Below are 27,884 nucleotides of genomic sequence, written 5' to 3'. Positions count from 1 at the left end.
AGGGGTCGTAAATCAAGCGGTTTTCGTTTGATACTGTAACTAATTTTATTAAAAAAATAAGGATGAAATAGATATTCTTTACAAACCCTCACACAATTTCATACACTATGTAAACGCTCTTGATTGCTGAAGAAAATCATCGGGAAAACTGTTAAGCCACGAGTACAGGCTTATCTCGTTTACTCATGCAGCAGGATTCCACGAGAAGGACGCCGACAGCCACGTATTGTTTCACCTCCTTAGCGGATGTCAGCCCACAACAGAGTATCCCAACATGAGGTCAGCTTGCCTTCTTCGTCGCCATCAATGATGCCTCCTGGATTGGGAAAATCGGCCTTTACGTTGGATATCTGCCTTCTTTTCAAAGAACGCAACATATAGGCGAAAATAATGGTCTGAACTGATGGAGACTGTTCTGTTTGGAGTCCATATCACACAATTATTACGCCTTTGATTTCCCAGTGTAATTTTCACCTTCTGCAAGAAATTTAGAAAAATTTTACTTTAGCGAGGTGTGGCTGTGTATAGTTCATGAAATGAATGGGAAATCAAGGTGATAAATTTGAGGCATGGATGAACTAAAGCACGCCACGTACGTGATAGGGATTATGAAGGAATGGCAGATTATCTATTGTAAACAACTCTAATTACTCAATGAGACACGCGCCATTATCAAACACATGGAAACATCAAGTTTTGAGAATTTACAAACGATCGAAATTTTTGTAAGGCAAATTTTATGATTTTCAAAACAAGTTTACCTTTTGATCAGGTTCAGGGTTTTTTCATGTTCGGGGTTTCATCAAGGGCAACTGTATCACAACCCCCTGAATACAGTTCCTTATTGACAGACAAGTTGTTGAAAGTGTTGAACTCAATCTACTAAGGACAGCTGTAATATTCGCATTGAAAGCAGTCTAAATAATGGACAAAAAATTAAGAAAAAATCTGCATGTTACGATCCGGATCAAAATCCAGGAAACTACACTGAATATAATTGATTCTAATCAAGAGCTAACGTTTCTCAAGACGACTGTATTTCGCTCCACTGGAATATTGTAATGACCTTTGCTATTGCAGTTAGTCAAAATGAGTTGTGAGTTGTTTTTGATTCGCTAGTACAGATGCTTGCAGGTTGGGAGTCCTCTTCAAGTGTTCAAATGTCTGATGCGGCTAGGAAATATAATCTCGATCTCTAATAAGATGGAATGCCAACCAAAACTGTGCTTCGACATTCTTCCCAAGTTTTGGTTGCGTTCTTTGGCACCAACTCGCGCTTATTTGTGAGGCGAAGTACCGTGAAATAAGTTTCTTGTCAAACAACACAGCTTAGAAAGGATTCAGTCAATTTCACATCTTTTTCTTCTACGCACTCTGCGAATTAATATACGAATTAATCGATTGCGATCTCACCGGCCGTTAAAACTAAACACATCTTTACATTAATGTCTGGACCAACCAAGGCTAATTACTTAAGCTATACTGAAAAAAGTCAGTTTTGCACGATCCTCAGCGTTAATAACACGACCACTACATTTACAACTATTAAAAAAACAACCCCATTACCATTTAAAACCAATATAAAATAACTACTACTGCTACTAGCACAACGATTACGCCATACTCACCTACACAACTGAGCTTTCTTTGCATGTTTTTCGTCCTTAAAGTTTTTCTCTGGCTCATGTAGATGGAAAGATACAACGACTCTATCCTCAAAATGTAGGCCTGTGGTTCAAAAACATATGGCCTGTGGTTCAAAAACATATGGCTTGAACACAGAAAGTCGAAGAAAAAAAATAATGAAGCACAAGATTAGTAGTCTTGGTGAATTGATAAGGATTGTTTCCAAGAGATAAGGATGAATTGCTCATTCAAATAAAACCTTGAGAGGCTTTATTTGCGAATGTACAAAGCGATGACTTTTGTTCCCCTTGCCCAGTGCGCTCACCTAAGTAAATTTGAAAGTTTCTAGGCTTAGCACAACTTGGCAATTTCGCTATATTTCGTGTACTGTAACGACTGAGAGCACAAAACCTTTGTAATACGAGTTTCATTGGTTTTACATACGTCACGAGCTAGAGAGGAAATTTAACGAATTCCTTAAACAACAATATCGCTGTGATATCCCAAAGGAACATTGATCATCATATGCACCACACCCTCTCATCTGCATACAGCACCACACTCAGGAAATTCTAATCATGCTTTAGCTCAACTTCACGAAGTAAAGAACGGACACACCCAAACCATACTTACTAAAGCAAAGACACTTTCATAGAAAGCATTGTAATCACACAATCTACTTCAACTACACAAGCTGCATCAACTTGGTGGGTGCTGACAACATGAAATGCAAAAAACCTTTGATTTCTATCATAGCAAACAAACAGCATCTAAATGAGCACATGTTATTACCAATTGGCATATGAGGTAATTTATATTCAGAATGAACCTCTTTAGGTTAAGAGTTTTATCCTTTATATAAAAGACCTCGAGAGGTTTGAATAGGGCTCTCTTTCATTTCCAAACTCTTGGACTGTGTGACAGAGGGAAACGGTTTTGAAAAGTTGTGTCGTCGGTGTAAAAAATTTCACACATAGCTTTATCTTTAAGAAACCTTTTTGCACCTTAAAAAGTATAATTGAAACTGCATACAATCCCTCGAGTGATAAACTATCGATTTAAATCCAAAACGAATCAACGGCTGCTTCATACGCTTTTGTGGCCGCCATATCAATAGCCATGCCTGAGGAGGCTAACCTGGCGACTCCCACAGTTCTGTCAATTAATTAGCGGAAATATTTCTATGAATCACCCACGCATGAATAACATTCTAGAACAAAACCTTGACAGTTCCATTAATTAATCAAACTCCAAACAAGAGCTAAATTACTGACTTATCAGATCAATTTTTTTTCATTATTTTTGTTTACCAAGGCGCGCTTGATGCGATGGGAAAACCACGAATTCATGATTTAGGTTGAGAAAAGAAATTACTGGTAACGTAAACCATTCTGCTGAGTCACCAAAACAAACTAGACCTACCTTCTATACCAACAATGCCATGACATGATCACTTACTGCAGGGATTAACGTAGGCGATCTCATGCAGAGAGCCTAACACAAATTATACCATTTAGTGCACCAAGCTTCACCCTAACCTCAGTTAAACAAACAGCACCGAGCATGATTAAAAACCTGAGGTAAACTGACTTAGTCAGATCAGCTTCGCAATCTAGATCAATCTTAGTTGGCTGTAACAAAGTAAGGGAGGTGTATCAATTACAGTTACTATTAATATAAAAGAGTTAAAAAGATAACAGGAACCACTTAAGTCGACATGCCAGATGCACTATTTACAGGACCCATTGTTACTTCGTCAAAATAGTTTCGCTAACACAATTTAAACCAACCGCAACCAAATAATTGTTGATCAATTCTACCAGACAATAAAAGGAATGAAATTGGCCACGACAAAATTATTTTTGTCTTTGTTGAATAAACTAGACAAACCAAACAAGCAACAAAAACGCTTTAGCACGAGTTCACACCGCAGAAGATTTTCCTACTTTGCTTGTAGTTTTCAACAGAGGGGCATTCGGATTCTAAACTGTTTACACACAAAGGTAAATCCAGTTTCATTCCTTACTGAAATTGGTTTTAACAAGATTATTCATTTCGACTGTCTTCCTAAAATAGTTTAAATGGATTCAAATGTCACAACCACGATCTTGGTTCGACATGTGATAACATGAAAATCCTTCAGTGAGCCATTTACTGTTCGTATTCTTTCCCAATAACACCTCAAACAATAATAAAGGGTTAAGTTCCCAAAAAGATAGAAAGGTTCTGTACCTTTGTACTTGTAGTGATATGATACATTATCACATAAAGTAAGTTAACAGAATTTTTAGAAAAAAATAGAAGACTTTAAAAGTATTGTTTCATGCATTTGAACGTAAAAGTTTACTTTAAAATGTAGATCCAAAATCTCCGTCATTGTGGCCAAACTGGAACGGATTGGTGAACGGGTTTGGATTGAACACGAATGCGGAAAAATCTCTACTGTTTATCTTGTCTAAGTATCGTGAACACATCAACCGAGCACAATGTAATTAACACGCCATCTAAGCAGTGAACTGACGCCAACACGAAAGACCTCTGGAACGACAAATATTAGTAAATTAGGGTAATAATGTGTTGATAGTTGTACAAATCAGCTATGGAAACCCTTCTTTATTTACAATTATAAGCTAAAATGCATTCTTTCATTGCCCATCTATATCTGATCTAATTAAAACAATCCATCTGAATGCTATAAAAACATGAAAACATTAAGAACGCATGGCATGATAGATGTTAGTCTCAAATCGCGATCTACAAGTAGCTGTGGTGCAGATTCTGGAATCGTGCACGCATCCCAAGGTAAGAGGTGTATCTTATTAACTAAGAGCTACTAGTTAAACCAACTCTCGGTTTTATCCTAAAGAACTGATTCACTCCTGTCTTGAAATTGGTCTAACTTAAGTTAAAGCAGGTATTACATAACCAACATTCTCGTGAGTAACAACAGTTGCAGCAACGAATCAAGCGTTTTTCATTCTAAGAAAATCCATGTCGGACAAAGAGAAGGCAAAATACAAACAGCAAGATAGGCTTTACAGGATGATCGGAGTAAAAGCCGCAGATTATAACATGATCAGATTACGCAAATATTATGATTTTCTTTCTTTTTTTCTGTTTTTTAAAAAAGTTAAGTATGGTATTCGAATATTGGATTATCAAACTTGCTTAAAAACAGTTAGCTAAACGAAAACCAGACAAGTCGTTATTCCAGCCTCCGCTCTACTCCCACGGTGGAGGCAAAAGGTGTGCCAAGTTTCTCGGAATTCTCGATGAAGATATGCTCAAAGGAATGGGGTTTCTTGTTGAAAACATTGACCATGATTGACCTTTACTTAACTTATGTTCACGTGTATTCAATTCATTTTAACCTGAAGGAAACATCCCAGCAAGTGGGAAGAAAATTTCCTGCGAGTATGTTCTCAGAAATTGAGGGGAAGTGCTATGCATACGGATGTCCGTTGGCTTGTTTACCAAAACGCCACACCACAACCATTAATTCATAAATTATGACAACGTTGTGCAAGTCTATCTGTAGTGTTTAAGCTTATTTACACCATTTTGCGCAGAAAAGTTCGACACCTTACGCCATCTAGAGCCTAAACTCAACCCTCGACTGACCCGATGCATGAGTTTGGTGTCTCATTACTCAGCAAATTTTATATACAAAAGCCAAGTGGAGAGCAAATACCTTTTCTTTGAAGCGCTTAAGATTGCGCCAGAATTTCCCGTCCGATAGCAATCGAGCAGTCGTCATTATTTTGTTCAACTCCAACATTCCAGAACGTTTAATCAAAAACAACTGCCCATCTAGATGTTATTGTGTCGTTTTAAGAAATATTCAGTTTTCCACAAACAGAGCAGCAGTTATTAGCTTCTGACAACGCCGTAAGGATCAAAGTACAATGTTTGCCACCACGTTTCCATGGCATGACGTGACGGCCCACACGTTTCCGTCTTACCGATATAAATCACCCAATTTTTTTTCCGGGTTCTATAACATGCACGCAACATGAAGTCAACAAGGTTGAATGGCTAAATTGACGATATCCAACCCAAATAAACGTTTGAATCGAATTCTTACATTATCGAGAGTTTCGGCTGAAATTAGTACGATTTTGAAGTATGACGGTAGAAATCACACGCGACCATGTTGACGTCGTGACAAGCAATTAAGCACGTTGAGGAACGTTTTTTCTTTGACACTTTTATATAAAAATATAATTGTTGTCAAAAGTTAAAATCGATGTACTTGAAAGTCATTGCAAGCTTCTTCTTTTATTCGTTATTTGTCATTAAGAATATACCCACAGATTCAAATTGACCGTCAACTATAATATAATGACAAAGTTAACAGATTCATAAAATCATTAAATACAATTTTGTACATTAAATGGCCGCTGCGAAAGGTTATCAATACTTCATACTGTTTAAGTTGCTTGGATTTTTCAAGACTTCCACTCTCCCAAAAAAAAAATAAATATACAGATCTTCATTATCTACGGTAAAAGAATAACTTACAATAACCACAACCGTGGAAAATAATCACTGCACCGAGTCCCCTGCCCGCAGTTATTATATTACATTCCTCTGAAGCATACCTATATACACAGACTGAACGTAATTTTTTAATGTGGTCTCTACACGAGGGTTTTACGACTTTTATGGAGGGAGAAATTATAAACGCATGGAAATATGCTACGTTAAATAAACGTGGATAACCAGGTATTGTGATGGAAAGTTCTTCATTTTCATTTGTGGAGGTCCATGGTATGAACCATGGGTCTTTTTTGATCAAACTAACAAATATATTGATCTCATTGAAATTCTAAGCGTTTTCCTACAATGCACTAAGAAATTCCATCGTGAAATTTAAAAAATAAAATGTTTAAAGCTACATTGAGCGTAATTAGTACTTTACTATTGACCTACAATTCAATCCATACTAATAAGGTTGAAAGGCACAACTGGTTATGAAAAAACGACAGATTTCTTTTCTCTGTTTTTTTAACGGTTTTTTGCACCAGCCTGCGCAAAATCTTATCAATGATTTGAACTACCTGTTCAATGGAAAGTTTCACTAATGCTTAAGTCATATTGTGTAAAGACAGAAAAAAAATTAGTCACCATGAAGAACACCCAAGCTGAACTGTAGCACTATTTTTTTACCCTTGATTTTGCCGCCTTTCATGACCAGTTTACTCTACCGTGTCTTCGAGGAAGACATCGTCGATCGTCATGATTAATTCGCCTTCCACTACACCTCTACAGTTTTCCTAACTCAATTTAAGAACTCCTCAATTGGGAATACGGAGAAAATAAATATTATTTGTACTTTATTCCGAGCAAAAAAATTTTGCCCTGACAGCAACTCTTACTTGCTACGGTCTATTTTTTAAAAACTTGGAAGTCCTCATAAAGTTTGCCATTATACGCTCTCAGATTGATGCACTTCTGGAAAAAAAAGAGAAAGACATAAATTTAATCACTATAGTTTACTGACTTTTCAAATAGTATTGATATTCATTTCGTAGATAAACCGTAATACACTCCTGATCTTACTTATGATCAACCTTTACGTCCTTGTAATATCCTAGATCTTTCTTCAATGTTACTAATTCATCTTTCAGTTTACTTCTTTTACTTTTTTTTAAAAGTCTGTATGTTGTTTGTTTTTGGTTGATGATGTGGATTTATTTTCATACTTGATATAAGTTAAGTTCATGATAATTTCCCTCTGTTCAAGCTTGTTTAAATAATTTACCTGAATCTCCCTGTCCAATTGGTTCAAAGTCTTGTTAAGTTGCGAAAACGTGAGTCGCTTATCCGGATCTTTATTCCAACAGGATCGCATGAGGTCGTACCTGAAAAAAATAACATGCGTCGTGGTTAGCAATTAGAGGCAGAACGCGAGATACTGAGGGCAGCTATGCCGGCCTGGGTCGACGGCCTTGGTCAAGTATCCGAGCAGTTTAGAAATTTTAGATAAACATTTCATCGAATAACAGGTTACCGAAATTAATACTCACAATTTATTGTGTACATGATTTGGTTTCTCCATTCTGTAGCCACTTTTTAACTTTCTTGTCAGCTCGGAAACATTCACACCAGGATAAGGAGCACCACCTTAAAGGAGGCAAAAGACAAGAGATGAATAAGGTAATTCTGCATACGTGTAAACCTGCTCACAACGTCAGAGCAATTCACAGTTTCCACTGTATTGAAACAAAAAAAATTGATGCTGCTCTACCCCCTTGAATAGGATATTGGTTCATTAGATAACCCCCCTGCACCTCGCCAGGTTTCCTTGAATTCTGCTTGGTACCAGATTATATTGGGGAGGGGGGGGAGGGGGGGAAGCTAGGACGATAAATGAATGAATGAAGGGTGGAGCAAAGAAAAGATAGATCAAAAAATGAAATAAATAAAAAATTAGATGTATACCTTGCGGAAGAAATGCTATTGAATTAACACCAAATAAGGAACAATTAAATCTTACCAATAGTGAATATTTCATACAGGACCACTCCAAAGCTCCATCTAAAGATGAAATATAACGATAAACGTGAGTAAAATTGTTTTTTTTTTAGTTTACACCAACTGGAGAATGTCCAAAACCATTTCCCAAAAAAATTTAAAATATTGAGCCCAAACAAGTGTTTCTTTACCATAAGAGGTATGTCGAAGAAATAAAATTTCCAGTTTGAAAAATTGATTCTGCAGTTTCCAACAAGAAGTTATAATCGCTTGGTGCCTCATTACGATGAAGCAGGGAACAATTAACTTACACATCGCTTTTCGTAGTGTAACGTCCGTGCTCCAAGGATTCAAGTGCTGTCCATTTTAAAGGAAGGCGACCCTGAAAAAAACCGATAAATCAGTATAAATATATATATATAAATGGATAGTTATGCATTTCTATTTTAATTTGTTTTATTTCTACAAGGTTACTGTTTCTTACCTCCGACGTCCTTTCGTAAATATCTTTGCTGCGCGTGTTTCGCGCCATCCCAAAATCTGTGACTTTACACGTCAAATTTTCCCCCAAAAGGACGTTCCTCGCTGCCAGGTCACGATGGATAATCTATAAATAGATTTGTAGCGATTATGATTGGATAATTTGGTAGAGAGTGCCAAAGTTGATGAGTGCCAATTTAAGCAGATGTCAAGATCGTTAAAAATATTAATAAAAGCATTTTTTGTCTCTGAGTTCTAGGTTCACACCATTCTTCTTTCCAACCCACAAACTTAAAACCTTCACTTGCTCCACGTTTGTTCTTCTTTACAACATAGATTTGGTTCTGGGTTGCGTTTGGACTTGAAATAGCGCTTCGTTATGTGATGCGCTCGAACTCCAGCCAGAAAAATCTTACCTTTGCCGCGCTGAGATGTGCCATTCCATCGGCAATCTCCCAGGCAAATTTCATCAACAGCTGTGATGTAAGGCTTCTTTCGGGGAGTTGTTGTATGTCGTAGTAATCATCCCTTAAACCTCGTTTCTTTCTCAAGAAGCCCAGTAGATCACCGTAAGGGGCATATTCAGTGATGACACATAATGGCTCTGAGAAACAGCAATGGAAAGATTCGCAATAAGATGGAAATCAGATATTGTAATAACACCAAAAATAGAGTGAGAATCTCAATTATGTTGAAAGAAATGCTAAATTTAGAGGGCTTAAATATCAGTTGTTTTTCTGAGAGTGTTTCTGAGAGTGGGTGACTCTTAATGGACTGACAACATCTGTTAACCCTTTAATCCCCATGAGTGACCAAGACAGAATTTCTCCTTACAATATCAATACAATATTAAGCAGACAAGTGATGAGAATAAAGAAATAAATCAGATATTTATAAGTTGATCCAATACCAAGTTCTCCAAACCAACGTCACAAGAACCGTATGGCAGACAGTCAGGAGAATTACTAATGAGATCTTGGGAGTTAAAGGGTTAATGTTATTGCAATAATAGAGGAAAGATTTCTCACCAGATTTTGTGACGCAAGCCAGAAGTTGAACCACGTGTTTATGTGAGAATAGTTCCTTCATCACCTTTAGTTCTGATAGCAAATCTTCGCGTTGTGATCCATTTGAATTTTCTGGAAATAAGAAGATGTTCTTATTGTAAATTCCTCAATCTGTAAAGTCCTTAAAAAGTACGACAATTAATTCTTTTTTAAAACTTTTTTTACGTGGCAACGTTAGATAAACGCTGCGATTGAGGAATTATATGTGCAAAAACAGGTATTCTAAGGTTAAACTTATGGGGCTGATATTTCAGTTTCAAATAAAAATTCAAATCAATTATTTATGCAACTATTCGTGTTTTGAAGCAGTCGCGGATCAATATCAGTATCTGGACAACTGCCCACCTACCCCCTCCCTAACCCAACATTAACCTTAACTCGTTGTCAATTGACTGTTGTTGAGTTAGGGAAGGGGTAGGTGGGCAATTGCCCAGATACTGATATTGATCCGCTGTCGCTATGTTAGTTTAAGTTCACTTACCTTTTACTGTCTTAACTGCGACTATCGCCCAACCTCCTTCCTCTGTGACATCCAGTGCGTAACCCTTTTTGACAAGCCCAAACTCCCCTCGGCCGACGGTGTTTTCAATTCTAAGTCTGTCCCTGGAAATTTCCCATTTCTGCGATGGAGGAAGAAGGAAACTTGTTTCTGGCAAGATACCTCTTTTAACTCCAATTGTAGGCGGTTCGCCGTGAGTAAGATGCGAGTACATTTGCATGTCAAACATCCCTAGTCCAGTTGTCAAGTGTCCATTGTCTTGTCCCAGCTTGTCATCTGGAAACGAGCGTTTCGAGCTTTTGAGGCTTTTTGAGCCTCGGCCGGTGGGTATGTCATTAAGATGGCTATACACCGAAGACCCCTCTGAAACATAGCAGTAATCATGTGTCACAGGGTTCCTGCTGTATCTGGGTTTCTCATCCTCCATCGAGTATCCAAGGTTCAAGTTCTTCTGAAAGATGTCCGTTATGGATTCATATTCATTCAAAACCTGCAAAATCAAAATAGATTTGATCAAGAACTGGTATAGGGCATGCGATTGTTTGCTTGAGCATAGTTGACTGTCAATCTTTATACCAAAAAGTGTATGACAGCTTTTGATAATTAAAATATTTCTGCGTCAGTGTTAATGGTGGCATTTCCATTTGACGTCAAAGTAACGAAATGTAATTGCTATCTTAAATAATTAATTGACAGACTCTCAGTCCTTTCTAAGACTTTGCTTGTCTAAGATGCGAAAGTTCTTTCGTCAAGTAGTCTGTAAATTGTTCTAAGAATTGTCTTTTTGATAACTTTACCACACAAAGAACAGTTGATTTAATTGTCTAATATAAGAAAAGTATTTACCGATGTTTCTTTTAGCTCCACCATACTCGCAAGATAAGAAGGATTACCCAGTTCACTGTCAACATCGCTGTAAGGAAATACAGATGAATTGTTCAAACAAAAGGCGATGATAAGTGAATAGATAAATAAATTTATAACATTTTGGCTTAGTCGATGATTAAACGTTGCTAAATTTCCAGTAAAATACAGTAGAAAACAAGTTATGTTAAAACCTGTTTGGTATATTAGAAATGTTTCTTTAAAAATAACGCATCTGTTGCAGTGATCAGCAATCGAAGAAATATTAGAACCTTCACGAACGCTCACCTTTCAATTTCTGTTTGCTTATCGCTATCACCACTGCTTTTGGAACAATGCTTGACGATAACTGAAAAGATAGATTTATTGATAAGTTGATATCAGAAAAAAATGAAACTTGATTTCTAAAATGAGATCATGAAGGTAATTTTTTCCAATGATAGATAAGGGGTATGGACCTAGTAAATCTAAAATGCTACAGTGCTATTAACTCTAATAAACTAATTCAGTGGTTTACTTATTGCATTTCCACTTTTTGGGGTAATTTGAGTTGTTGAAGCGCTAATTTGACGACTGGAGAAACGCGTGGGCCGCTATTAACCTTAGTGGTTTCATTTACTTGAACAAAGGTCAGGACGAGCGATACAGACTTCTGACAGGCAGTTATCTAAAATGGCTCGGTATAAATGTCTTTCAAATAATAAATAATAGAGTTGGTATGCTTCTTCACAAGTAATTTCTCCGTTGAATTCCTCAAATAATTTCACTGATGTGAAAGTTTCCTGTTTCTTTGTCCAAGAAATCAAACAGTTTTATAAACAAATGCAGACAAATACCTTGAAAAAAGTGACCTCTGTATAAATTTTATCACGGGCTGCTTTGTAAGCTTATCAGTTCGAGTGATTTTAAACTATATCTTTAAAAACTAGCAAACTTTAATACGGATGCTCGCCAACAGTCATTTTCGTAGTTTTAAGATTCTCTAATGCACCTAGCGTGAAAGAATTTTGTTGGGTTTCACGATGACGTCAAATCGCACGATTCAAACACGCCTGCCTGCACGCTTGTCAAATTTGAACTTTGTTCGCTGAATCAGAAATTGAATTAAACCTTTGTACTAACTGTGGCTGTTTCAGTTGGACGAATTCGCGTTGTTGTAATTACGTTCTCGCGTAATGTCGTGTTAATGGGAAAATTTTTAAGCTTGTTATGGTCCACACGTTTCAAATAATGCTTTTTGAAGCCCTAGAAATGTTATTTTAATGGACGTGTGGTGATAGCACACTGGTTCGTTCCGAAAGTTGCCAACTTTGATCTTCAGGAAGGTTCTACATGTATAATGTTTGCTACCAGAAGAAAGAAAAAAAACCTAAGAAAGGGACCTAAGGTATGTAACATTGTACATATTTTAAAAGCATATGTATCTCCCAAAAAGTTTTATCTGTTATTAAGCTTTATTCGAAAGCATGGTGGCACTTTTTTGTACGAATGCGTCAAGTTGTTGTTGTTGTTGTTTTAGACTTGAAAATCCGCGACGATAATTATCGGCTGTGGTTCGAACGTATTTGAACAACTTGTGACGCAGCAGTGTGCGAACTTTCTCTTTGGAGCTTAATTCTTGGTCGTTTTCTTCATGAAAAAAACATCGGTATTTTGACATTTGGTGCGCGCGGTGTTTAAAAGTTGTGTTTAGTAGTCTGAGTTCGAGATATTCTCTTTTACCCAGACTTCTATACCTTAGTGTGCCATTCCTTTGTACAGAGTATGACTAAGTTGAGCTTATTAATTAGATGATTCAGTCGGTCATTCATAAATTTTCGAATAACTTACTTCTTCTGGTGATTTTCCAAACCACGAACATGAAAATAGGTGTTACAAATGCCAGCGCGACGAACCATATTGGTGCGTAAAAGGAAAATATGCCTGTTCTGTTTTCACTGGTCTCAGCTGTTGAGTAGAGTGCAAAAACATAAAATGTCACAATCTAGAACATATTTGGAAAACATGAAAGTAATGTGAGCGTTGCATCAGATTACGTTGCAAATTCCAAATTCCTTCAAATTCTTATTAGTTGCATACAAAGCATTGGAAATTTCCTGATATTGTTTATATGTCAATATCGGTAAAAGGCAACATGTAGATTTTCTGCGAAAATGTATACTACATTTGCTTTGTGTAGAAGTAAACTGAGTTTTTTTTCTTGTCATCCATTCCTACTGCATTAACGCGCAAATACCTCTTTTGTTTCCGTAATATTATGCTTGACAATTGATACTTACCTTGTCTGGCAGTAGGCAGTTCTGTTGGAAGTTTTTCGGTTTTCCTTTTCGTGACGGTCGATTCTGCATGATTGAACGAAAAATCAGGATTAATCAGTTTTTTAATTCAACAAAACTGAATGTTTTCTCTTTCCATGTTTACATTTGGAGATATTTCCTTCCTGTTAAGACTTTGAACTCTAAGGGTGACCAGCATCTAATTTCTCCTTACGGTAATAATGCCGAATCACTCATTTGGATCACGATAGTGAGAGAATTAACCGCAAACAAACGAAGCTCTTAATCAAAACAAATTCAAACAAATTCTCCTTGTCAGCACCTCAGGAAATATAGAGAGAACAGTATAGAGAATGTGCATTCTGATTTTAATTATAAATTTAGTCATTCCCGTTAAAACTTACCTTGTTTTTTACTTGATAGGAGGGTAAAACTTGAAGTGGGTACCGTGGGCATCTTTGTTGAAATTTGCGCTATAGAACACAAACAACACGAATACGAAAGTCAAAGAAAAATCTGCGAGACGAATTTGCTAAAAATGTTTACAAATTTAGAATCGATCTCAATGACGGAATTGAAGAATACAAACGATTTTTCTCTTGAATGTGTAAAAGGCGCATCTTACGTGGCACTTGAGTATGATAAAAACTATATTTACCTTTAGGATTTTTTTCGGTTCTAAATTTCCTTCGCAACAGGGGGAAACTTTCGCCATATTTGTTCCATGCCGACACAGCCATCCAGTACATTTTGTCCCAGTCAAGTTCTAGGGTGTAACTCAGGTTGGTGGTATTCCACAAGCCTAACCTATCCTTAGTGTATGATTCAAGTCTTGCCACAAACCCCCAAACATAAACAGTGTACTTTAAAATGGCGCTTTGTCCATTATAAGGCTCCCTCCATTGCAGTGAGCATTGTTTTCCACTAACACTGATGTTTGTTACTAATGGTGCATCCGGTGGCCCTAACACAAAACAAATTGATGAGGGAAAAAGAGCGGTTGATGAGAAATTGTACATCTGTACATAGATGCAAATTTTAGCAATTTGGACAATAGTGGATTTACTCATAGGTTGTGAAACTTGAAGATAAACAGGATTTTAGAAAGTTGAAAGTAAGGGAGGAAATGAAGCCAAAAGAGGTGCCCATCGTCTAAGAGGGAGGCATCTATGGACATGCGTAAGACGGTTTTTATTGTACCTGCTAGTAGAGTCGTGGCACTAACATTGGATGGCTTTCCATAACCGACCTCGTTTCGCGCTTGTATTGCCACAAAATAAGTCCTGTTTTTCATCAATTTGTTTATCACCAACGATGTTTCCTTTACTTTCTTGTATTCCTGTACCAGTGTATTTGAAACATAGTCTACAACTTTTACGAGGTAATCATAAATCTTGATGCTGTTGTCTTCAATGGATGAAAACCAGGTTACGTTTAACGACAGTACATTTGGCACCACCACGACTTTGGGGGGCTTGGGTGGATCTAAAAGAATTAAATTGATGATGTATAATAATGGACGATGAGTAATATTTACAGACAGTAGATAATCAGTGACCGACTGGCCGACCGTCATCACCGTATGATGTGTGCGATCGAAGCAAATAAACAGCCAAACAATGGATGGACCAGTTACCTCATGCATAAGCGAACGATCAAGACAGAAAAAGGTCAAACTAACAACGCACTGACAGATAAGTCGCGAATGGTTCTATAGAGCTTTACCTGCTTCAAGTGTTTTAACAGTGACATTCGCGGCTTGTCCATAACCGGCAATATTTCTTGCTTGTAACATCAATATGTATGTTCTGTTTTGTTGCAAATTTTTAAGAGTGAAGAATGTTCCCTTAATTCCACTATGTGTCTGAAGCATATGTCTGTTTACATCAAGCAGGGTAATCATAAACTCTATTGTGCGGCTGCTATTTTTGACTTTTGTCATATTCCATGTGATGTCGAATTTAAGCACGTCCGGTGTCACTTGGTATATGATAGGCGGACTGGGTGCATCTGAAATAAAAAGAAATAAGAAGTTTTATGAAAAAGAAATCTTACCAGTTTTACACATACTTAAGAATCAATCAATGCACTCTTATAAACTATCACAGATCTATAACTTCATCGAATCAACAAGCCATCCTCCTTGCTTTTTCAATCACGAGGAAAAACTAGCTAAAAAAAGATGCCCAGTCTCTCTTTCAATCCTATTCGCAAAACACGAATTTTGAACATTTTTCATAAGTATCTCAAAAGAAACTGCTACATTTTACTTACAAATTTGAAATATTCTCATATGATACCAGGCAGCTCCTTTGATGTTTGTCGCTCTACAGGAATACGAACCAAAATCGCCCGCAGTCTTAGGTCTCAGCGTTAGCGTGCCCATTTTATGCGCAGAGTTCACACCATGCACAATCCGTTGGCCATCTTTGAACCAAGTAAAGTTTGCCAGAGGCTCAGCATCTGCAGAGCACCTCAGGGTGGTCACCTTCCCAATCCATGATTGGAATAATGGCTTTGAAGAAGCTGTTTTGTTGATGCGAGGCTTATCTGAACATAGGGTAGGGAGGAAAAGTTTTCAATTGGTACTGTGTCTTGGGTTTTATCTGTGAGTTACATCTGAGGGTTTGCCACATTCGTGTGGCTGTCTTCACGTGCCACGATGGTATGTTTGATTTTTGAACGCCCTCGTCAGGGTTTCTCAATTTGAACCTTTAATAACTGACTCTCCGTGTCACTTCTTTTCTATAAGTTAACGACGATTTAGCTGAAATATGTTCTTTTTTTCCAGTCATTGCGACATTATGGTTTGATCATTGGTTTTGAAAGGTTCCAGCAAAGATTAAGATTGGTCTCACATTTTGAAAAGTAACATGACAAAAAAAGTGTTTCTCTACTTACATCGCACAACTCTAACTACCATGCTGTGAGACACAGACCCAGCTCGGTTTTTCGCGGTGCAGGTATAATTACCAGCATCTCTTTGTTGTAAATTTGGAATTTGAAGCACAGCAGATGAACTGCTGTTCTGAAGAGGAGTTCCATCCTTACTCCAAGTGATACTGGGTCTGGGGTCACCACTTGCGTTGCAGTGCAATCGTAGGTCATCTTCCTCATCGGCATTTACGTTCGCATTCGATCGACGGGTAAATTTTGGTGGGATAGGATCTTTGAAGTGAGAAGGAAAGAATTACAATTAAAAAGATTCGTGTAAGTGGAATGTTATGACATTTTTGGGCTTTGACAAGCTAAATTACCATTCGAAGGAAGGAACTTAGGCCTTGACTTAAAAGGATCATGTCATGTGTTGTGAGTCTTGTCATGTCTGACTAAGCCTGTTCCTGTACATCATTTACAATCCGTAATTATCTTCTCCACTCTCGGTCATCCTGGAACATGTTGGTTTGTTATTGCCTTTTGCATTATTTTATATCGCACCGAAATAACATTTCAAAAGTCTTTCTCAAGTTAAGGTGGTTTTTTTTACATCGAAAAATATTACTGAACTGAGATGACATAAAGCTTAACGCGCACTGAAACACTCCACTTCAAAAGCGCGAAATTAAAGGCAACACAGACGGTGATTAAGTCTTCCTCGTAATGGCTCTTACCATGAACGAATAGATTTATTGGACCACTCCTTGAATCGAGCCCACCCACCATCACCGTGCATCCATATGTGATCTGATCTGCTTTGCTCACATTTCTTAAAACGAACATTAGCTTACATCGAGTAACATTTCCAATCCAACTAGTTCTGGATTTAATGGAGGTATCAAGTATGGGGTTGAACACTGCACTCTGCTTCTTTACTGTGATATACTTGTTCCTGATACGATCATTTCCGTCTGTTTGTCCCCAAATAATCTGGTCGAGCAGGTTCCAGTCTTGAAAATCGCAAAAGCTCAGTTCCCAATGGAAAGTGACATCAGATCCCTCAACTGCAAATATTTTGGATGGAGGTTCCTTTGTAAACTTTGTCGCAGAATGAACTGAAAAAGGATTGAGTTGAGCTCGTTATTCAGATGAATGTACTTTAAGCATTAACGTTTACTGTCAAAAAGAATCAAAATCCAGAATCTCCAAGGTTCATGAGATCTTATTTCATGCTCCTGACTGATTACTTGTTCATATTTCTTTTATGATTGGCTGAGATTACTTTGGTTCAGTTTTAATGACACTACCATAAAGAAAATAAAACTAAATCATAGTTACTTACTTCTGATGTGAAGGACACAGCAGAAGATAAGAACCGCAGCTCCTCGTAAAGACAACATCACTTTTCAGAGTCTTTATAAAACAAATTCAGATCCTAAAGGGAAAAGATCACACAACTTGAACATTGAAACCATGAGTTGATTGGGTGTGTATTTGTTTTTCGTCCCTCTGTTGGCTCGGTTGTTTGTTCACCTATAGGTTTTTTTTTTGTCCTTGTAGGCATCTCCATCTTGGAAGCAATACAATGAGATTTGCTTTCACTGGTGGTAAACTCCTTCATTAACTCTATAAACATTTATTGAAGTTTCCAAGCATCTCTCATAATATTCACTCGGCAGTAATTAATCTTTTTGTTTTCTAGAAAGTTTGATTGTTTTTACATGAGGTGACTTTGGTGTCACTGCAACAGTCGCGTGCCGGTGATAATTGACACGAATTTACTAAGGCATAAAATAAACACTTATTACATTCTTTCTGCAGATAAGCTAATTCTTGCTTTTCTCGCAGTGACATATTGCCACTTAAGGGCGTATGAAACTTATTGGCCTTTGATCAGTTTACCTCATTTTCACGCTTCATTCCCGATCCACGAAGATGACTTTCCAAGTGTTTAAGCCAATTAGGAACTTAAGTACATTTTGTGACCTGAGTTACCCGAAAGTTTGTCAAAATCTAGCCCCTCGCAAAAGTGACTCTAAAAGTCCTAGGAAGACTGATGCAAATGGCCCTCGATCACTACATAGATCTTAAGGTGATATTTCTCTCTGCGCATGAAAAAACTGATAAGCAGTAGCTGCCACGAAACTTAAATATTTCGTTGGAATTACATATTGTATGTATTTTCGAAATATCTTTTTCTTGCACAAAATCTACATCTTGTTAAGGATTTTATCCCAAACTCCATTCCGACTTGAAACCTTTTCAATTTGCAGCTCTTTACTCTGAATTCCGGGTCGCTTGCTGTTAGCTTGCCATGTGAACGAGCTAAAAATGGGTTGGTTATGATCTAATGAAATGCATTTAGCATATAATGAAAAAAACTATTAATCCTGTTGGTATCAAGGTGGAAACTGACGTAATGATAGGGAAAGATAACTGCGAGAGAACCATACCTGTTCCAGCCAAAAGCAGGAGAACCTCCTACCTGTGCGCTATTCAAAGCGACGCAAAGCTTAAGAGAGCTCTTTAAGTGAAATTATACAATGTACTGACAAACTTTGTCCTATTGGCACGCTATCATCGAATGACTAAAGAGCGAAAAATTTTTGCAGACAAGCAAATGATTAACTTGTCCTTACGATTCAATATTTTCAGGCAAAATTATCAAGTGATCCAAGTTTGAAAAGAAACAGCTCTGCATTTAAAACAAGATAACCGATCCAAATCTAAAGGAAAATGGCTGTTTATGGCCTCTGGTGTTGATATGAAATTGCCTAGATTTTTCGAGAAGTACATTCGTGGAGTCCAATTTTCTTCAGTGTTTTTGGGGGTCTTCTAATTGAAAATCTATGAAGTGTTAAGTGCAGTTATTTGAGAAAACAAAGTTTTCTTGCCAAATAAGTTACACGCGTGTGCATGTCTTTTAACGCTTTTTATATTTCTGACCCAAGGTACTTGAAACTGTGCTAGCATCCATGGTGGTCTCATTGCGTGCAGCAAACAGAAATATGGATTCGTGCTAAAACTAAACATTACCAAAATTGTTCTAAATGAAAATGCGCATTAACGAAAAAACTAGGCAGAAAACGTAGAGCCTGTGTTTAAAGCATGCTGTTCCATAATAACAATCGTTTCGTGGAGTTCTTCGCATGCAGTTGGCCCCATCTAAAGAATTTATCGAAGACCAAAGCATGCCATTATGGACTGAAAAATTTGCTAGCAGTTGCAGTGGTGGAGAAAGACAAAATACTTACAGCCCAAGATTTAATACATACCTGATTTTAGTAGAATCAACACGGTGTTTGTATCTGTCTTAAGCAAATGATCTCCTCTTACAGGGACAAGATAAGATCGTTTTTCAGACAAGAAAACAGCGAAATGCAAGTTACATCTGACTAACGTCCGTGAAATATTCTCTTCGTGTCTCTATCGATTTTCTTCTTCCTTTTTTACTCAGACGGGTTGATGCCTTATAGAGACCTCAGCTCACAAAATCGATCTTTTGAGTTATTCACGTGTTCATACTTGGGCATGCACGCGACATCTCCATAAAAGCCAATCAAAGCCTTAAAATAACAGATTATGTAACAAGGGGAAACACACGACTTTAGCAAACTAAAGAAGAGCTCTCGTAAACTCGACACGCGAGCCTTTTTGAAAAACACTCCATTGTGACAGTAAATGCAGCAATTGGCAGGCAAAGAGACCACTTGCTTTATACATATATTAAATGACCTTTCAATATCCTAACCCTACAGAAGCGTTTTATAAATTTACTTCCTCTGTGTGTACGATGTTTGTTCAAACTAAAGACCTTGCGCAGGAACATAATGTGTATGAGAAGGAACTGTTCAGAAATCTTATAGCGAATATCGTTGTCACCTTGATCACTTTTTGACTACGTCTGACGTTTTCCTCTCAAGAGGAAACACCACTCTGTTTGCTGAGCTTTTCTTCGTCTTTTTCTTTTAAGTTCGAGAAAGGGTGTGGATTGAAGATACTTGCTGATTCGAAAGAAAAAATACGGTTTTGACTACCCCACACAGTGTGAAATAAGGCTGAAAGTTTTAAAACCCCACGTACATCAACTATGATCTCACTGCGAAAGCGTGCGGAACTCGTAAAAGAAAAACAGCTTAGTTTCTTTCATCTTAGCAAAACAAATAGCGGTTTACTCGCCAAAAAAGTGTCTAATGATTTGTATTATCTCACACGACTGGAACGTTCAGAGCACAGCGTTGGTGCAGATGTGGTTATCATAACCGAGATGCAGGCACTCTATAGAAATAGAGATACCTTTTCGACCCAGCCTCCTGTTCCTTTCATAAAACTCTTCTGCGATTTATGCTGTCTTTTAGAGCGAGAGTCTAGTTGGAAAAAAACTTGCTCATTTTTGGAAATATATCTCCTTGTTTACTCACTGATCAGGAAGTTGACTCGATTGTGATTTTGCCTATATCACTTTCGTCAGCTTCAACGCCTAGGATTATCTATAAAAATGATTCTTGAAAAGCTCGAAAGCTTAAAATAACCTGTTTACCATGTTACTAGAATGTACAGTCTGTGGAACCGAAGATTTCTATTTGTTTCGGCGAACACTGCTTTTGACTTCCGGTATTTTGTGATAAGCTCATCTCCTCTCCACGAACAAGCGGTGTTTTCCTTTTAATGATTCTAGAGATTTCCTGTAACTGTGTCAGGTACAGGGATTTTTTTTCTTCGAGTTGGCCAATTAGACATAAAAAGTTACAATGTCCACCATTTTTCTTCACAAGGTTTATTTCCATTGGGCATATTCTTCTCTTTTTTTTATGTCGCGACAGCGTTAGCCTTTCCGGATTCAAGTAATTATGACAAATATTTTTTTCCGAGCGCCTTCATGTTCCAGTAAATTACCTTGAACACTAGTAACTATCTCAGCGCGCGTTCGCATTGAATTGGTTTGTAGCAGCAGATTCTAAGCATTTTTCAACCGCTATCACTTCACTTTTGCAACCAATTTTCCTCTCATGAATACCCGTGGGATAATAAACCCAAAGGACATAGACCAGGATTAAGTCTTGGGGTACGGAAATCGTTATGACTTGGCAGAAAATGCCTCCGTATGTTTATAATTTATACTGCTAAAACGTTATTTAGACGGTAGGCCAGTTGGGAATGTGTAAGAAATTTACAATATTTTCAGCCCGAAATGGTTGCAGTGTTATGCAACATCACTATCTCATCACATTAATAAATTCACGGAGCCCATTAATAAAAGGCAACTGTTGCAACAAAAGCTCATCGATACTAAATTAACTCAGTTCCCGACCATCTACCGCTTTTTCTTGTGTCTTAAGGAACAACCATAACATTCGATTTAGTTTTACAACAACATCATCGCTTTTTCACACACCGCAAAGCGTTCAGCAGTTTTCACATACCTTTTGCTCGCTTTATATGAATTGTGGCCAGGTTGATAAATGTAGAGGCATATGAGAAATGAAGAATAGCTTTCACTTACACCCAATAGTGGTGCGGTTTGTTGCGTGCGATCTTGTTGTTTCTGGTGGGATGAGTAGAAGGCGGGTACAGATCGTCTTACCACAGCGAAAACACGTTAAACAAGTTGGACTACTCATTTCCATCAAGATCTGTCGCTTACGAAAGAGGTTTCAAATAGCAAAATGCTATAATGTTACTCATTCTACCTGTGATTGGTTTAATCAACGTCGCCACAGCGGGCATTTCTGCGAAGCGACCTAACTTCTTCAATTACCGTCTTAAAGTCAACAAATCGTACTGATATGTTTTTTACAAATGCAGACCTGACCAAAATCCTTAAGTTTCTTGGTCCTCTTCCTGTTTTCCGTTAATTTTCTTTCCTTCCTGTTCCTGTAGTGCAAGGTATGTTCGTTTTGCTGTTTCTTGCCAAACTTTCTGGAACGTATAGTAGGAGCACTCATCTTGTTTTTGAATCACAAATTAAAATTACGGAGTTTTGGATTAGATTTTTAAGGTGTCTCTTTTTGTAACTGATCCTCCAGTGCCTTGGGAGACTGAAGATAGACATCTTCAGAAAACACGATTCATCTTAAGAAGCAACTTAAGAACATTTCAGTATAGTGTTTCCTTTAACTGACATTACAGTCATACAGGATCAGTTTTTCCGCATGTGCTTATGATGCAAACTCTGGTAATGAGATCAAAGGGTACGTGATGGCCACTAGTCGTGTATTGTCTATACTCCATAGCAATCGATAAATAATCGCACACAAAATCTTTTGAAGCATCGTTGATCGAATTAATTACCCATTAAGCCATTTTACCTTCATGATCATATCTTGAATCACTGATTTAGTGGTTGTCAACCCAGTAGACAATTTTCGCATTTAACAAGATTGCAGTTAAATTGTGTGTTGAAATTAGGTTACAAATTGCAATTGAGAGACAAGGGAGTGCACTCAGAACAGCTGATTATACCTCTTGCAATCCCAAGAGGACAACACTGTTCAGGAAAGCCGTAAGAACACATTGGAGTCAAAGTGTAAAGGAGAAATCGTTCGTTTCACAACAATTTTGCTTCCAAACTTCGTCTTCAACATAGGAGACAACGAAAATAACCAGCACCAATTTCCTTTATAAACCTAATAATCATTTTATATAGGCGTGGAATGATCAACTAATGTGATTAGCGTGGAACTGCCACACACCAAATAGTCTTAGACGTGAAAGTTTCAGCATTATCCCTCCGTCTTAAACAGACAGCGAAATGATGTGCCAACCTTGCTCGAATATCTCGCCCTTGCTAATTACTATTGAAGATTCTCTTTCAAGTTTTGAAACGAAGCCGAAAAAATACATTTGCCTGAATGTCGGACCACTCAGCGTGTTCAGCCTACTGTAAAAACACATGTTTACCGTTTTCCTACCTGTTAGAAAAATAAACACTTAATTCTAGCTTTCTTTCTATCATAGTAACATGAAGAGTACTTACTCAGTTAATAACAACCGTGTCCTTCAGGACTCGATTGTTTCGGTCCCTTACTTCTTCGTAACACCGTGTAAAGTGTAATGTTATCCAAGGTGGAAGAAATTACTTTGATTTCAGTGGAGAACGAATCATTAGGCACCGAAATCGTTTGGAAGCAGGGAAAGTTGCTCAGTGAAACACAACACGAGTAAAATGCCGACTTTTCTTTGTCTATCAAATTGCTTAGAAAGTCTTAAACTCTTTATGAACATAAGACACATTTTTCTTGTTATAATCTGCTGCAAGTAAGGGTTATTCTAGATCTAAAAAAAAACAGTTCTTACGTGTAATCTCCCGTGGACAAAAGAAAACAATCAGTAAGTTACTTACTGTGAGGCTGAGATCGTTTTTCTTTGTTTTTTTCTCTTTTTTGTTTCTATTTGTTGTTTTTGTTTCTTTGTTTCTTGTTCTTTTATCATTCCTTAATCGATCGTATCACACTTGCTGTCATTTGTTGCTTGGTTTTTCTTGGAACTAACTCCCTTTTGCCACACTTTAGTCTTATCAACCTTCTTAATGTGTAAAATGTCAACAGATTTCGAAGGTAGGCAGTCTTTTGGTTTAACAGCCTAACCACTTACGATGTTTAACTGCATTCAACAGTTTGGACAAAATCAAGAATTTTGAAAGGAATTTATTATGGTGTAGCCAAGCTTGTAAACTTGAGTTAGCAGCATAAGTGTTTATTGAAAAAAGAATACCGATAGACTTGTGAGTCGAGACATGGGCAACATACAAAAAGTATTTGAAATATAAGATGAATGAGTAAGAAACTTGTGATTAAACTCCTAGACCAACGAAAAATTGAAGCACTCAACTCGTTACCTTTGTTTAGAAAGCGTTCTAACCAACATCTAGCGACGATGACCCCAGATATTTCTTGCACTGAAATTGGCCATAACCAACGAGCAGACTTCCTCATTGTTTTTGCACTTATCAACTGTCTGTCATTGTATGCTATTTAGGACTAAGAACTTTTTGGCCTCATAAAAAAAACAAGTAGTTATTTTGGGTTGTTTTTTCATTCGAAGACTTTGCTTTTTGACGTCACACATTTTGCTCATCAAAAGTGATCGACCCTATCTGGCAATGCAAAGCAATGTAGGCAAATGAACGATCATCAAAACTTACCTTTTTCGAAATAAGAAAACGTCAGAAGTGGGATGGATTTTTTAAAGAAATCAAATCCCAGATATAATTTGTTTTGCCTTCAAACTGATTTGCTCGCCATTCATTTACGTTCGCTCTTGTTCCTTTTTGTCATGTGCTGACTCCTTTAAAACCCGGGGCCTGGCAACCGAACACAAACTGTCATCATTTCAAGTTAATAAACTCTAAACCTCTGTGCTGTGACGTTAGTCGGAAAGGATTCTTCATGCCAGTTTTGTGCTTCGTCATGGCGATCTTGGAGGTGGAAGCCACAATCGGAAATGTTACTCCTTAATTAATGGCTTGATCTTTCAACTAAGCTTTTGATTACAATGACAGCTACACGTTTCGGTGTTTTTTTTTTTTTTCGCAATTGCACTTGCGAGGACTTCCTTTGTTAAACAAAGACAGCTCTGTCAAATTTAATTGCCCTTGATTTACATGTGCATGATCGTAGCTAGGGTGTCAAAATTCATACAACACGACGATGATGTAATTTTGATAATAGAACTCCATTAAGGAAAGAAAAAAAGTAATGCACGGTCTTGCAACAGTACTTAGGACCCTCTTACACTGCGCTTACGCGAAACGTTATGGAAACAGAATATCATGTTGTTAGGGTTATCAGTAATATTACTTCTGGACGTATTGAATAACCGGCAAAATTATTTCGCAAACGGGCAGCGACCACTCAGCTGCCTCTGAGTTAGCTAATGCATTTACGCATGTTTAATAATATTTTCATTGGCTCCTACTCTACGAAGAGCATCTACCGCACCAAACTATGTTGATCTCAAGTTTCCTCCCACACAACATCATAAGTGTTGAAAGCCTCTCCTGAACAAAATGTAAATCACAATTGAAGGTCAAATTACGAAAGAAACTTTACGACAACGCAACATACTAGAAAGATCTAGGTTAGGACCTTGTAACCGGTGTAAAAAAACAGCATGATTTGGTGACCAGATTTAACGAGCGTAAACGACTCATGACATTTTGGAAACTTCATGACTCAGGCAAGAAAAGCTCTTAAAAATGTGAAAAAGCACTTAATTAGCTAAATTCAGTGAATGGCAAAAGGGTGGAAAACATCAGTTCATCGATGACAGGGTACTGTGATACTGGATCATAAATAGAGAATTCAGGCTTCATGTTTCACGCATAAGTAAATTCCTCTTTTTTTATCTCAACGCACGTTTATCACTTGCCCATGATTGGAAACTCCTTAGGGTAACTAAATACTTACAAAGGTCGTCCCATGGTGTTATGGCTAAATATGTTTTTTTCAGCGCGAGGAGAAAAAAATCAAAGAGCGAACTGAAACAAGTGAGCTATCCACACAGAAGCTATAGCAAAAAAAAAAGATAACATCCCAATAACTTTTTGAGCCCTGCATTCGAATTTTAGAGTTTTTGTTGTTTTCCCTTCACAAAATTCATGGTAAATGCAACAACAGACCAACTGGTGGTGATGAAAAGGAAAAAAAAACGGATATAACAATACTTTTCCTAGCTGGAGGTCTCTGGTTGACACACACTAACCTTTTACCATTGGTCTAACGCCGTTTAAAGTACTCTTTCCAGAGCTATAAAAGCGCGTTAGGTTAGTAGCTAGACTAAACTATCCCTTATCTGTATACATAGCAGTTTTTCAAAAGCATCCCGAAAAGCAAAGTCGCTCATCTGCCAGTGAAGCCGCTTCAAATTCCATTAATTAATTATTTGCTGCATATGCAAAATGAAAAAAACACAAGGCAGGAACTCTTCCAGCACCCCACCGTGTTTTAATGAGCTTTTTCATAAATGGGAAAGTTTTCTTTGTTAAGGAAATGGAAGATGATGAAGGTACTTTTCCTTAACAAGAATAAACGGTATTAAAGTCGAAGGGACAGCAAATTTAGGGAAAAAAAATATAACCAAAGTGGAACGAAAGAGAGGACATATTTAGGGTGGCATGTTTTTTTCCATGAAAGAATTCACCAGATATTTCCATCAAACCGGTTTGTCCCGTGCACCAGTAAAAGGCTGCGGTTTGGACCGGATGTGATATTCGTCCTTTAACTAAAAATCTTTACTTGTACCTTGGTTGCAATGACAAAAACAAAAAGGAGAAAGTTGTCGGAAAATGTTTATTTTCTTTGAGAGTTCACCTTATGAGCGTGGAATACTATTCGATAAACATCGCTACGTTTCCCGAAAAGAAAAGCGGGATGGAATGGGGAACAAATCCCATCAGAAGTCACTCACACGAGAATCGGCCTCTCGCAATGTGCATACTTGAGGCACACGCAAATATGTGGTCGAATATCTTGCTGGATTTCAACATACATTTACTGATTTTCATCTGTAAGCACGGCTGAACGTTTAGGTAGTAAAAAAATTTTAAAAAAATGCGTAGGGGAACTTATGAGAGGGGTAGAGTTGTCGCCCCAGTCCTATCTCTCCTCCTCCCTAGAAAATCATGTCAGTTATAACCAGATTGCCTTGAAAAACCAGTTTTACCGGTATTCATTTGCTTACACAACAGTTATTTCCGGTATTAAAAGAATTAGCTCTTTGCTTACTGGCGCTGTTTTCTATAACTCTGTTTCGGAAATAAGTGGCAAATCTCTAGTAACCCTTTGTTATTAATGCCTTTCACTCCTGACCCAGTCAACGAGTTGATATATTGCTAGTCGCAACTTATACGCAATAGTCATGCGACACGTTTACAGACTTAAAGCAATCTTCTGTTCGCAACCTTTGCCGCGCTCAGTTTACATTCATATTTCATTACCCTTGGGCAGTCTTTTGTACATTGATATGCTTTTTCTAGCGACGCAGTTTCATGTCGCAAGCTTAATCGACAGTGTTATAGCTGGATAACGACGTTTGAAATATTCTGTTTCCTAGAATGGTCTTTAATAATTTGGATGACGATATCCTCGAGGGCAGTAATGGAGGTCATGCGCACGGCATGCCATCACATATTGAGCAATAGAAAAACGGATCTTAGACCGGCAATGCTTTCCTAACAGACAGTGTTTCCAAGTGGGCCCTCTTCATTCGCAAACGAATCCAAACATTTAATGCAAAAATATCCAGACAACTTACCTTTAAGAATTAGCTTTACAGGCAAAGTACCTCGTCGTTGCTGTTTCCTCGTTGATCAAAAGGCAGCCACGTTTCACCTAAGCTTGTCGTACAGAGGCAAAATTGTTACCCGAAACGAAATCCTGCGACAATTATAGGCTTCCTTTTTGTCCTGGGTTTTAAATTGAGGGAGGGGGAGGATTTTGTTCGGTACAGAATCGATCATTAACAACCAAGGCCGAATTCAGAGTGTTGTTGGACCAATAGTGCGTGATTATTTGTGGGAGTTGTTGGAGGCGGGGCCTCATCATATTACAATAAACAAAGTAGAAAGCATGCGCAAGTCGTCTGAATCGATCCTTTTGCCAACAGCATTTCCGCAGGAAAAATTTACATATAATCTTTTACACGCGATTTTTTTACTGCGTAGTACCTTTTCATTACTGAGTACATGATAATTATCAACAGAGACATGTAGATTAATCG

General features: G+C 37.6%; 1 protein-coding gene and 1 long non-coding RNA gene across 13 annotated transcripts in view; one reads left to right on the top strand and one right to left on the bottom strand.

Moving 5' to 3' along the window:
* Nucleotides 1-20: 20 nt before the first annotated feature.
* On the bottom strand, nt 21-27,663 carry LOC131769110 (uncharacterized). 11 transcript variants are annotated; one of them, XM_066168205.1, is made up of 27 exons: nt 27,420-27,663; nt 17,509-17,601; nt 16,901-17,281; nt 16,191-16,457; nt 15,564-15,839; nt 15,015-15,299; nt 14,490-14,774; nt 13,948-14,253; nt 13,694-13,762; nt 13,293-13,355; nt 12,844-12,960; nt 11,302-11,362; nt 10,996-11,062; nt 10,132-10,639; nt 9,612-9,722; nt 9,000-9,187; nt 8,588-8,710; nt 8,415-8,485; nt 8,126-8,166; nt 7,656-7,752; nt 7,391-7,490; nt 5,318-7,080; nt 3,974-4,164; nt 3,049-3,257; nt 1,629-1,750; nt 762-917; nt 21-477 (listed from the first exon to the last, which is right to left on the bottom strand). In XM_066168205.1, the coding sequence occupies exons 2-22, from the start codon at nt 17,564-17,566 to the stop codon at nt 7,015-7,017; spliced, it is 3,540 nt and encodes a 1,179-aa protein (XP_066024302.1). In that variant the 5' UTR covers nt 17,567-17,601; nt 27,420-27,663; the 3' UTR covers nt 21-477; nt 762-917; nt 1,629-1,750; nt 3,049-3,257; nt 3,974-4,164; nt 5,318-7,014. The 11 variants fall into 11 exon arrangements, with proteins under 11 accessions (XP_066024302.1, XP_066024300.1, XP_066024304.1 ...); XM_066168203.1 differs by having other exon boundaries at nt 3,049-4,164; XM_066168207.1 differs by having other exon boundaries at nt 1,629-1,728; nt 3,049-4,164.
* LOC131769184 (uncharacterized) overlaps nt 12,159-27,884 on the top strand; it is a 32,247-nt gene continuing 16,521 nt past the window's right edge. For both annotated transcript variants that reach the window (XR_010717870.1, XR_009339031.2), the window contains exon 1: nt 12,159-12,400. This is a non-coding gene — a long non-coding RNA (uncharacterized lncRNA). The remainder of the gene's footprint in view (nt 12,401-27,884) is intronic.

This window comes from Pocillopora verrucosa, chromosome 6 (genome assembly GCF_036669915.1).
Source record: "Pocillopora verrucosa isolate sample1 chromosome 6, ASM3666991v2, whole genome shotgun sequence".
Taxonomy (NCBI): Eukaryota; Metazoa; Cnidaria; class Anthozoa; order Scleractinia; family Pocilloporidae; genus Pocillopora; species Pocillopora verrucosa.
The sequence above is the reverse complement of the archived record's forward strand: the minus strand, read 5'-3'. Positions and strand labels throughout refer to the sequence as shown.